This window comes from Balaenoptera musculus, chromosome 9 (genome assembly GCF_009873245.2).
Source record: "Balaenoptera musculus isolate JJ_BM4_2016_0621 chromosome 9, mBalMus1.pri.v3, whole genome shotgun sequence".
In the NCBI taxonomy this organism is placed as follows: Eukaryota; Metazoa; Chordata; class Mammalia; order Artiodactyla; family Balaenopteridae; genus Balaenoptera; species Balaenoptera musculus.
The window spans coordinates 94,050,246-94,063,482 of record NC_045793.1 but is presented as its reverse complement, the minus strand read 5'-3'; the positions used below and the strand labels follow the sequence as shown (position 1 = coordinate 94,063,482).

Genomic DNA, 13,237 nt, shown 5'->3' with positions numbered 1-13,237 from the left:
GTCAAGAACTCAGATGAAAGAATCTCTAAATATATTTAGAGTTTTCTCTTTGTATCTTTTCTGGGAAAGCTCCATGGAGATTTTTAAGGAATTGAAAATGGGCTGCATGTAGTAATCCTAGTTTACATGGTATTTTGAACATGGCGATTGCATTAACCTGATTCCAATATATTCTTACCTTTTGTACCACATTAACACAAGCCAAAGGAGTACACACATACACACACACACACACACACACACACACACACACAGCCCAAATAATATTTGCCTTTTGGGGGGTATAATTTGACTACTTTGTAAGGCTCAAATTGGTATCTTTGTGCCAAGAGGTGCAGGGCATGCACCTTTTTCTGGGAAGATGATGGTGTTTATATTATAGAGATTTTAAAAAACCTATAGTGCTGCATCAATGTGGCCAATTCCTCTACTTTGGAAATGGGAGCATCTTGGTCTCTTCTTGCACTAGGAAGGGGACATGATGCCATTGGGACGTGTCTAAAACTCTCAGACAAGACTTTATAGGTGGCCATGATTGATTTCTCTATAAGTTTGTTTTACTTTAGGAGGTTTGTGTACCATATCAAATCAACTATTGTAACACAGTTTCTAAAATAGAAAAATTAAGGTTAAAATCAATTCTTAATTTATGCAGAGTTGCCAGTCAAGCAACTTTGCAGCCCATTTCCTTAGGGGTACTTGTGGGCTGGGAGCCCCTGGGACGGGGGCTGGCCAAGGCCACACAAAGCGGAGGTTGTAACTCCAGCCCCCCGAGAAGGAGGTGGATTTGTAACCGGCAAAAATGATCAACCATTAAATCATCACAAGAATAAACTAACAATTCCTTCTAAACAATAAAGCATTTTCTTCATCACAAATACTCACGAGGTGGGGCATAGTGGTACATTTTACTTGGACATGGAAACAAGAAAAATCAGAGGGAAATACACATCAGTGGTTATGCTGTCTATCTTGAACTCTTAAAATTTACATTTCAAGGGTCGGCTGCCTGGCAGGAAGGAAACAGGGTGTTCTATTTTGGGCACAACTCCAGGAAGCAGTTACCAGGACAGGCCTGATCTGAGTATGACTTATAGATATTATAACCAACTTTTCCTCCACACCAATACCCCATCCCTCCAGAAATCTTAATAGGCTTTTGAGAGCCTCCATTTAGAGCCGGCTGCATAAAATGATCCTTTGATGAAAAGGGATTGGAACAAGGGTTAAAGCCGACATTGAAAGGTGACCGTGGAGGGCACGGTGTTCATACATCCCTCCTTTAATATGTGTGGTGTGCACCTGTGATAAGATGATTCATTACCTGGGGCCGCTCTTTGACAAGCTCCATCGTTCAGGCCTCAGGGGTTCTGATGGGACAATCCTGCACCCGCCCAGGAAATATAACAAGGTCAGCTTTTTTTTTTCCCCCTGGGATGTGGATGGAGCCGGTTTAGCTTATAATGCATCTCTGTTTACTCTTTATGTAAAATAAAACAGGGTTCAAGACACCTCAATTCCTGTTCCCCCACAGCAGGCCAAGCATAGAGGAGCAACCTCACTGCTGGGTAAATAACCCTGGGAGGAAAAAATCTCGGCAAGGTTGCAAGCTCCTTCTCTCTTGTGTTTCGTCCTCAGAAAGAGCAACACTCGAGAACCAGGTGCCCTACCCAGCGAGGCTGGGCTCTGTGTCAGGCCTTTGAATGGAGGGCACCCCTGGCACCATCAGCTTCAACCTCTTTGGCTCCGCATGCAGCTTTCAGGTTTACTGGGGTCTTGAAGAGGGACCACCTTCATCAAGAAGCCCCGTCAGCATCTTGGTGGTCACGATGCGGGCACATTAGCAGTGTGAGGGAACAGACGTGCCTGATGGTGACATGAGCAAGGTTTACTGGCCCTAGCAGGCTGAAGTAAATCTACAAGCACACAAGAGACCGCTGAGGTCTAGTGAGAATCAGCAAGAGGCTGGGTACGTTGGCGACTGGCGGTTTTGGGATAACTCTAACTCACACCTTTTCGTTTTTACCTTTACAGGACATCCTGAATTGTTTCCCATCACCTCCCCAAACATCCAGAAATAGCTTTCTTAAGGCTAGTTTAAAAATCTTAGTGCAATTAGGGAAGGAAACTTACCAGTCTCCTCCAATACCCAAGTTTCCAAAAAATAAAAAAAAACCAAAATGGAAATCTTACTTGTAAAATGTAACTGATTTTTCTTAGAAAGAGTCTCCCAATCCTGAAAAGTAATTTCTTCAATTAAGGTCATAACATGAGTCATCATATAGAAATAAAACCAAAATAAAACTTAGTAGACATTCTAGGGGAAGGAAAAAAATCTTGCTTCTAAATGAGAGAAACACCTCCCAACCCTTCTCTTCTTCTTGACGTTGCTGTTCAACATTATTTATTTGCCTTGAATGGCTGCGGTTACATATCACTGTCATGCAAAAGAAATTCATTTCTTTTCCGAGTTCAATCTGCCATAAAAATTCACTCTTGTTCCCGTCTCCCACTCACCTGTCCTTGTGCATTAGTAACTAGTTGACCCGTGACCCCCTGCAGACTGGAGAGGGCATTGCCAAAGGCCTGTGAACTTGCTATGGAGCCCATGGCTGCTGCTGCTGCAGCCGCTGCAGCCTGACTTGCTAGTGGATTATTAACCAGCTGCAAAGAGAGAAAAGATCAGGGTGAAACCACCAAGACACGCACAGCACACGGAAACAACATTCACTTGTGAGGGGAAAGTTATCGCTCCAAATGGCTCATGCAAAGGGCCTGGGGAACGTTCCCTCTGAAGCTGTAGGGTTTGGGGAAGGTTGGAAGTGAGGCTGGAAGGGAAATACTCTCCATCAACACTGGGCTGCTTAATGGAGCCTGGGTTTGGGAGTCGCCCCAGGAGGGAGGGAGCTGGGCCCCAGGGGCGACGTGGGACCTTAGGATCTTCCCAGGTGGAGAAATAATTTTGGAGAAGTCCCTGGGTTTTGTTTGCTAGACTAAATAAAACTTGGAGAAAAGGTCTTCTTTGCTTGAGGCAACCAGACTGAATGTGGGATTAAAACAGGATGGGAGTAGGGGTGGAGGAGAGGAAGAGATTTTAGGGATTTATGCAAATGAGTTTATCATTTTCAATTGTGAATTGCAGTTTCATATCTGGTAAGGCAGACGCCTCACCCCACATCCTTCTCCAAGGATGAAGGAAACCAAAGTCAGGAGAAATAGAAACCTCCAGCCTCTGTGCTCTCAGAGGCTAAGTCTAGGGTTGGGACTTTTTGGGCGGGCTCACTTGAACCATGGGATTCAAGGTCAAGGAGAAAGGTTCCCTGGTGAATGGTCAGGTTGACATCAGCTTGCTGTTTTAGCTCATATGCGGCCTTCCCTTGGCCTCTTTGCTGGGACAAGAGTGAGCTAGGGAGGAATCTGACAGGGGAATTGGGGCCGGGGGGTGAGGGGGGGAACGGGGGGTGGGGAGAGCCACCCAAGGAGGAGGTTATTTCTGCCAAATTTTGTTTTTCCGTGGAGGCCAATTCAATATTCTTTATCCTGCCAATTTTCCACGTCACAGGTTTTCAGGCCTTCTGACCATGAGGCAGAAGTGTAGCTTGAACTAAAATCTGCATTTAGGTTAATGACTAGATATAAATGCAAGAAACATTTAAACTATTTTCACAGTAATGGTTTTGATACATGAATTTCATTTGTATTTATTCTAGGGTGTTATTTTTTCCCATATAGTTCCTCTCAAGTACAGCAATTGTTGTGTATGATAATGCATTTTCCATCACCAGTTCCCACATCCATGAAATTCCTGCATTTAGCAGAAACCTGCCAAGACTAAGACTTGGTAGAAAAAAATTAATGCCATACTTTATTCAAGTCCTAGAAGCTCTTCTAAAGATGCCTCTTTTTTTTTTTAACTTTCTTCTTTACTTTCTCTTTACTGTCTCAGTTTCTCATCTTTTTCTTTCTTTTCCTTTTTCCCTCCCTCTTCCTCTCAAAACATATTTTATTACTTAATTCCTTTGGAAATTTGCCTAGAGTTTATGTCATCTGATGAGGATGGAAATACTAATTGTCAGAGGAAATATCAAAAAGGACAAGAATTTAATAATTCTCCCCCCCCCCATTAATGTGATATCCTTATCTTATTGGTTTCTTTATTCTTTTACAACGAAATTTCACAGCACTAGTTCTACAGTAATTTCATTGACCCAGCACATTTTTTAGCAATGAAAATCCACTTTCAGCTCATTACATTATGTGTCTTTTGCCTTTATCTCTCTCCTAAAAGATAATAATGATTTTCCTTTTAAGGAGAAAAAAAAAATTCTCATTCATTAGCCTAAAGAGAAACCCTGTCTTATCCCAGATTACCACCATGGGATTTAAAATTCAGGTTGGCCTTGATCTTGGTTTTCTGAGGATATTTGTACAATGTATAGGAGGCAAGTAGTGGTATATGTTGAATGGAAACTCTCCTTGTTTTTGGCTTGACTCCCTAAAGTGAAAGAGTTTATAGTGTGTTCTTTTCTTTCACTTCCAAAGTGAGAAGACCACTTGAGGAATACCTTCCCCAAATGGTCAGGATGGACACTGCCCAGAGGTACACAATTCTCAGGTCATGTGCCAGTTGATATGTTTACATTTCTTTCCATGCAATACGAGCTGAAATCATAATGAAATTCCTGAATTTCAGGGAGCTCTCAAAATAAGGTTCTTAATCTCAAAGAAAGATTAAATTATGTGCAATTTGGTTTTAATGTTGAATATGCAATTTTGTCCACGAATTTTGAGTGAAACATTTAAATCAATAACTACAGAATGCTTTCTAAAGAAGATAGACAGTGCTTCCTATTTAATGAAGAGAAAATATTTTTAAAAATTGGAGGACATTTCCCTAACATCTAGGTCAATCAAAAATTCACATAGGTAATTTTGGAATTACTCTCTGGATACAATACAATAGTGTAGATGAGAATTCCCAACATTTAGGACACTAGTGTGTTGTTCAGCAATAGTCCCATGTAGTCACAATAAATTCAGGCATTATATAAAGGATAAACTGTTGTTCTGAATATAAAACAAAGCAGCTACTTAAAATCAGGCTCTGGGCCTTTGTGTTATAGGGCCAGGAATGGGGGGAACACTTCTACTGTTTTGGAAGATTGCTTCAGCGACCATGGATGTACAGATTTTGTTTATTTTTTTAACGTTTACTCTCTCTATATCCCGGTCCTAGACTGAAATCCAATCTGTTCCTGTTTTTGCAGCCTTTCTCTCTTAATGAAGCAAATGCCAACTCGATGGCTCTCTTACTTGCATCCCTAGGTCTCTGTGAAGGGTGTAGGGCTCTGGGGAGATGCCTTGCTGGCCCCCGGAAGCAGAGTTGGAAGTGAAGGCAGGGGAGTGAGTGGTATATACAGAGAGCAGGTACAAGTCAATCTGTAAGCTGACAGCATTTCAGATGGACCGTTGGTGTTGCCGATGGATGCAGCTTCCTAAATATCTTTTGGCTTTTCTGTCTGGGACTGCCAAGGCACGATGTAATATGCATTAAGATACGTGGCGGGGACGGGGGAGGGGATGGTCAGGAAACCATAAGTGTTCTCTTCATCACCTTGGGTCATGTCACTCTGTATTGTCCCCAGGCATGTCATATTAGCAGTGTTCCTCTCAATACTTCTTCTTGATTGGAGACTCGGGGGAGATTTGGACAGTGGGGAGCCCAGGCACAATAAATGCACATAATGAGCATGTCAACGTTCTAGGACCAACTGGATATTTTGCAGACACTGCCAAGTGTCTGCCTTCAGATCTTTCATTGCCAATGCACCTAACCAGCAAAGGATGGCCCAAATGAGGTCTGACTGTGCTACATCCTTGTGTTTGCAACAGACCAGTGCGAAAGACATGCTGCATTCTGGTGCACGCTTGTTTATAAATGTGGTAGCTCTCAAAGCAGGATTTGCAGAGAGTCCTCCTGTCACATCCAAATGGATTCTGGGCCTTGAATACATCAAGCTATAGTTCTATAATTCTCAGATAGTCTAAAAACCTACTAATAGAAACACTAATTCCTTAAGACAGCCCCCTGAATTTTAGAGAATAAAAATAACAGGATAATAAAACAAAAGTAGTTTTGTACCGGTAAGCAAAGGCTTCAAACCTCACAGAGCCTGGTCTATCCATTCATGCAGTTGAGGGCATCCGCTCTGAAACCAGACTGCCTTGGCTTGTGACTTTAAGGAAACCATGCTTCATACTCTCATAGGTTAAATGCGTGTAAACAGGGCACCACTGTTCACAGAGTTATGATGAGAATTAAATGAGATAACATGTGCAAAAAAGTGTTGGAATAATACTTGGCATATGTCATGTTCTAAAATAGTGCTAGCTATTACCCTCATGGTTCATATTGTGCAGCAGGATTCTGAACTGATTAATTTATCAGAATTAGAACTCACCTCCACAAATAGCTTTTTACTCTGGAAGTAATGTGAACACAGTAACTGTAGTCTCCATTTTTATACTTTAAATTGTACTCTCTAATTTTCCTTTGCTTATTTTAAAACAGTAGCTTGAAGAAAGCGATTAGCTAAGTAATGTGATTGTTAGATGACATGAGTTGTATAATTGAAAAGATAAATATGGGGTTTAAAGATATTTCAGACTGGAAGACATCTGAAAGAAGTAGTTAAAGCATGACCTCACCTGCTGGCCTCTCATATTTGATCACGTATAGAGAAATTTATAGAGAAAGCAGTGTTTTGATTCTGAGGCCAGGGTAGGTAGGTGGCAGAAAAGCAAGAGAAGACCTTTTTTTTTCTGGTCTGTTTTATCTCACGCTTAGTTTACAACATTTGTTAGGGTTCCAGAAGGACACCCATTTTGCAGTTTAATTCCTGCCTCATGTCAAACTATGGTGAATGAGTCTATCCCACAGTTGTTAATTTGATAGTGAAGGCATGCAGGAAGTAGATTCATAAAAAAAATTTCCCTTGGGATTTGCAATGGTTGATTTTTCCATTCACGTATTGATAGGGATATTGGGTAGTCATCTCATAATGAGAATAAATCCATATTCCCAAATCCATAGTGCTCTATGCACATCCTTATTATCTGTGCAACACTAAATGGTGATGGAAAGAAAAACTCTGATACAGTTTCTTCAAGGAGGACTCTTAGATGGTGTCATCTGTGTGACATCACATAAATGTCACCAGAGATAATGTGGTGGGGTATCCAAATCTTGCCCCGTCTTCTCTTTCTCTGAAAGACTCACATTCTACAGCCTGCTAAAGAATTCAGGGTTCTTGAATCTGAGCCTTAGTAGTCACAATATTGTTCATGAAAATTTGCTGATTACAGTATTCTATTAGTATAAATCTTACTTACAAAAATATGGCAGCATGACGCAGCACTTTGGCTATAGTGTTATATTCTATGTCTATGTCTTTGTACCAGGAGGACCTTATGAATTCAGCTGGCTCAAACCTTTCTTCGGAGCATAATTGCTCATGATCTATAGTTTTATCATTCTCCTTATGATCTATGTGAATTTTATAGAGTATGGATTTTGGAGCAGCTCTTTTTGCTACTAACTTTTCAATTTAAAACTCTGGAACTGTGGTGCCATTTGTTTTCAAATGAGGATGCTCATGAACACATTCATCACAATTCATTCCCCATTTAAGGTCTGAAATGACTTGCAGTGGCTGCCTAGGAACAGGAGGGCAAACGTGGCTCTTCATTCCCACACGCTAGGTCCTTGACTTTTCTTACACTGCAAAACGTGTTTCTTGGTTCCTTGGGACTCTTTTAACCAAATCAGTATTTCCACTTCTTACCCTCAAGACTTCTCTTAAAGGTCAAGGAAATACCGGTAGACAAATTCTGGAAGGGCGGCCATATTCATCTCAATGACCCACCCGATGTGTGTTTTATCCTACTAGGTTTTTTCCCTTTGGTCTCATGATTATTATGTGTTATGAAACCCTCATCACAGAAATCAGTTTTGTGAGTTTTATTTTATTTTTTAATTTTAATGTTTATTTTTGGCCGCACTACACAGCATGTGGGATCTTAGTTCCTCGACCAGGGATCGAACCCGTGCCCCCTGTAGTGGGATCGCGGAGTCTTAACCGCTGGACCTCCGGAGAAGTCTCAGTTTTGTGAGCTTTAATATTGAGTCAAGCTTTGCTGCTTGCTCTCTGCCCGCTTCCCTGGAGAGATGGCAATGTGCTACATGCTGCCCGTCCTACTCTCTACCAACCAAAAGTCTCCATTTCCATGGCTGAGACGTCTCAGACTGGAGTGCATGAGATGTGCCGTGATGACTCTCAGATACTGCAACGTCCTAAAATACCTTCGAGTCATCAACGTAAAGTCACACTGATTTCAGTCTAGTCTCAAAATGAATTATATTTAATTTATTTTAATTTTGTGGCCAACTGTAAGTATAGTAATTTTCTATTAATGCTCCAGTAACTTTCTATCAACACCCAGCTACACTGGCTAACAGAGGAATTTTGTAAACGACCTAAAGTCTGAGGTTGAGTTTCCCAGAACCAGGATGGAGGGGGAAGGGAGGAACTCCAATCTGTCAGGGGCTCTGGAGTGTGAGTTCCCACCCCCGAGGCAAGGAAGCTGGGTGTCCACACTCAACACCTGACAGTCCAGTTCACATCTGTGAGGTGGAGGAGAAGCTTGGGACCCAAATCCCTGGGTATTGTTGGCTCTTTGCTCTTGGGACCAAGTGGAGTCTTTGGAAGAAGAGCTGCTCGTGCTGGTTTCTGAAAGCCCCCCAAGACAGGGGCAACTTACAGAAAAGAAGGATTCCAGGGGATGTGGGTGGAACTTGAACAATTATGGTTACAAGGCAAATGTCACTCCCTTTCACTCATTAAAGTCTTTACCCTGCAAACATTTATTCAGGACCCACTATGTTTTGGGCACAGTGTGAGAGAGATGGTGTGAATGACAGAGTGACATGTTCCCTACCCTCTGGGGGCTTATAGTCAAAGAGGGAAAGAGATCTGGTAGGAAGAGATGGGAGGTAGGAAAAGATGAGCTGTCCAGGGAGCAGTATCCAGACCTGGAGGGGGTGGCAGTCTGGGGTGGGGTCAGTGAGAGAAGAGGTGGTGGGTTCAAAGAGACCTGGGAGGGCAGCTCTGAGTCTGTCTCTGTCTACCTTGTGCTCGCTCAGAGTTGCACAGAAATGTGACTGGCAGTGAATGAACCATTCTATCTGAAAAGGGAAAGGGGAGCAGCACAGGGTAAGGATTAAGAGCTTGCATTCTGGAACTAGATTGCCTGGGTTCCAATCATGAAGCTGCCAGTAACTTGCTGTACCTTTCTGCTAAGGTCTGAATGTTTGTGCACCCTCTCCCTCCAATTCATATGTTGAAATCTTAACCCCCAAAGATGGTGGTATTAGAAGATGGGGCCTTTGGGAGGTGCTTAAGTCACAGGGGTGGAGCCCTCACGAATGGGATTAGTGCCCTTATGAAAAGAGACCCCGTAGATATCTTTAGCCCCTTTCACCACATGAGGACACAGTGAGAAAGCACTGTGAATCAGGAGAGGGCTCTCAACGGAACTCAACCATGCTGGTGCCTTGATCTTGGACTTCCCAGCCTCCAGAACTGTGAGAAATAAATTTTTGGTTTATTAAGCCACCCAGTCTGTGGTGTTTTGTTATAGCAGCCTGAAAGGACTAAAACACTTTCTGTGTCTCAGTTTTTTCAGTGTTCGTAAACTGGGGATAATAATACGAGTAACGACATGATGGGGATGCTGTGAAAAATACATGAGTTAATATATGCAAAATACTAGAAGAGTTCCTGGCATACGGTAAGCACTATGCAAATTTTGCTATAATAATTTTTATTCCTTCCAGGAACTTCTGGCCATACTATTGTTTAGGTTTGCATCCCCTCTGCCCCTCACTCCCTTGAGGGAAGTCACAATGGGGCTTTTTGCAGATCCTCAACTACCCTGGGGTGTTTACACTTGCTGTTTCTACATCTGCAACCCTTTCTCATTCACACCTCTCTTCTCCCAGGTCACCTCCATAGAGACACCTTTCTTGACTACTTTATCTAAAAAGCACTCCCTTTCTTTTAAAGATTCATGCCAAAACATGTACAAGGAAATGATACAATGTCGGGGATTCATTCTGAAATAATCTGTGCAGTGGGGAGAAGGGGTGGGGATATAGAAGAGGGTCTGGTGTTGATCACTGTAGAACCTAGGTGGTGGATATGTATGGTTCATTATGCTATTTTTTCTACTTTTACATGTGCTTGCAATTTTCCGTAATACAAAGTTTAAAAAAATTCCCTTTCACTCTCCATCTAGTTTTCTCATGTATTTCACAGCACTTGTAGAGTCTAATATTACATTAGTCATTTGTGTATACTCTTCATCCCTCTCTCTAGAATATAGATTTTGGTTCACTGCTGTATCTTCAGCACCCAGGCACCCAGCAGGCCCTCAGTCAACATGGATTGAATGAACATATGAAGGAGTGAGTCAAAGATATCTAGGCCTGACTGGGATCTTGGTGAGAGTTGGACCCTTCAATTCACAGAAAAGAGTGAAAATTTTGGAGGAAATTTGTCTAAACTCATCTTTTTAAAAACACAGCACCACACTTTAGAGTCTCTCACACCCGCTGGACTGACTGACCAGAGCCTTGAATATGGGTGACTCAGTCCTGAGGGTTCGTGAATAATCCCTGATGGGTCAGTTCCTCGTGTGAGTCAGCGCCTGCACTTAAAGCATTCCTCTCAGCTGCCCAGGCAGACTCCCCTAAGGAATTCTGGGAATATCCCAGGATATAAAAACAATGGCAGCATCTAAGGATGAAGGCTCTTCCCTGGACCAAAAGCATCCCTGGAAATTGCATGCCTAGAATCGAGTGGGGATGGGGCTGCGTGGAGGGCTTAGGCTCCAGGTTTAATGTTACTTGGGAGCTGAAGCATAAGGAGGCAGTGAATGAGGGCTTTCATTTATTTTTTTATCCTTGGGCTGTGTTGGTGGAGATGGAGTTGGGCTATGGGGTTTGCATCCCCAGCCCAGCCCCATGGACTAGAGCAAAGCTCCTGCAGACAGCAGCACGGGCAGGAGCAGAAGGGGCTGTTTTCCCCAGATAAGGATGGATCCATGTGTCCCTTTGAGGCTAGGTGGCAGAGTGTGACATCAGTGTAGGAGGGGCATGCTCTCCCTTCGTGCAGCCTCACTGTGGTGGGACTTCAGGAGGTGTCGACCACTTGGGCATTTACATGGTCTGTGGTTCCTGGAGGTCACTGGGGGCAGTGTCAAAAGTGAGGTTCTATTCAGATGGCTTTGCAAACCCTGCACATCAATGCAGGTGAACAGAGGGGAGACTATGGGCACATGTGGATGCCCTGGAGAGTTTTCTAGAAGGACACTGGAGAGAGAGGTGGATTCTGCAGAGGGCCCGGGTCCAGGTTCTGCAGGATGACTGATGAGATCTGCACCGAGGGAACAGGAAACCCTTGAGGGAGGGGAAGGAAATAAGTCTGGCCAGCACACTGTGATTGGCTGCAAACTATTAGAAAGCTCTCCGATGGGAGGCATTTCTTTTTTATTTTTAAATTTACTGATAAAATTGTCAAGCCCAGCGTTGAGGGGGGAAAAACTAGTGTTTAACTTACCCCAATACATTTGATTTGGAAGCAGAGAGGTCAGTATTATGGAAACTCACCAACACGAAATCAGATTTTATCTAAGTTATATGCAGGCCAATACTGTATTACCACCAGCTTACACATCTCATTTCCTTTTCTGTCTAGCCCTCCATTTAATAACCTGAAAATCTATCTTTTTATTGAGTTTCATGCTATTTTCCTACTTACATACAATAGCGCTCCTCTCACCAATTGCCTATTGTCATGGCACATTAGTTAGGTGAATTTGTTGATATTTCAAAATTATTCTTTCTGTATCTTTTATTCTATCATCCAGTTTAAATAAGTGATTGGGAGCACTCCTGTGATGAAAGAAAAAAGGCTAATTTTTTTAAAGAATAAATTGCTTCCCTGGTACAGCAATTGGTATTATTCCAGTTTCTAGCTACAGGAAAGCAGGGCACACTCTTGCCCCACCTATGTCTAATTTACTTAAATTACTCTCCAACACTGGTTGAGCCCCTGCAGGGAAAACAGGTGCTATTGAGGGCCGAAGAAAGACAAGAAAGGATGAGGCACTCAAAGAAAGACAAGGCATGGTCTGCCCTGCGGAGCCTCAGGACAATTCTGTTCATCAGATACTTCCCCAAAAACATGGGGCAGGCGCTGAGCCAGGCCCCAGGGATACAGAGGTGAACAAGGCAAGAGTCTTTTGCCTTGATGTGCTCCCTAATTGATGAATTGCTGATTTCCACCCCGTGTAGCCAGTGCTGTAAGAAAGGGGTGCCCGGAGCCCAGATGAGGGGCCCTCACTAGACCTCAGGCGTGCAAACCACTTAGGATCTTAGAATCAAAAAGGATGATTAGGAGTTGATTGGGGAAGAGTTGGGAATGGGAGAAAGAAGGCTTCTCAACCACTGGGAATAGAATGGAGGGCAGAGAAAGCATTTCATGGGTGTGAAGCCACTGCATTGGTACTTGGATATTTTGGGACCATGAAGTGAGGGAGGGGAGTGGCAGATGATGGGGTGAGGTGTGAGATTATGGAGGGAGCACTTGGTGTGTCACCTTCATTCTGTATGGGAGGGTGGAGAGACATGATCAGATCTGAGGTTTAGAATGGTCACTCTGGTGACTGAGCTGGACTAGGGTGGGGGTGGGTCAGCCTGGAGGCAGAGAAGATCAGGAGGCAAAGACCAGGGGCTGCCCTTCAGTGGGAGAAGGGGTGTGGCTTGGGGTAACTTTGCACTTGGAATACGGACTAGTTTGCTATCCATTGATTCAACAAACATTGACCACTGACTATATGTCTCTCCCCCAAAGAGCTTCCAGGGTGTGGGAAGACAGGTGTGTAGATAGATAAATTAAGAGCCAATGGTGCAAATCCAAATCACAATCAGAGATTACCTCACACCTGTTAGAATGACTATCATCAAACAGACAAGAAATAAGAGGTGTTGGTGAGGATGTAAAGAGAAGGGATCATGCACTGTTGGGGGGAATGGAAATTGGTGCAGCTACTATGGGAAACAGTATGGAGGGTCCTCAAAAAATTAAAAATAGAGCTACCCTATGATCCAGAAACT

The 13,237-nt window shown here is 43.1% G+C and overlaps 1 protein-coding gene across 1 annotated transcript in view; it reads right to left on the bottom strand.

Annotated features, from left to right (window-relative positions):
- The window catches only part of POU6F2 (POU class 6 homeobox 2), a 454,777-nt gene that overhangs the window by 48,929 nt on the left and 392,611 nt on the right, over positions 1-13,237 (bottom strand). Inside the window, exon 6 of the mRNA XM_036863657.1 lies at positions 2,518-2,664. Within this exon, the coding sequence (XP_036719552.1) occupies positions 2,518-2,664 (147 nt within the window). The remainder of the gene's footprint in view (positions 1-2,517; positions 2,665-13,237) is intronic.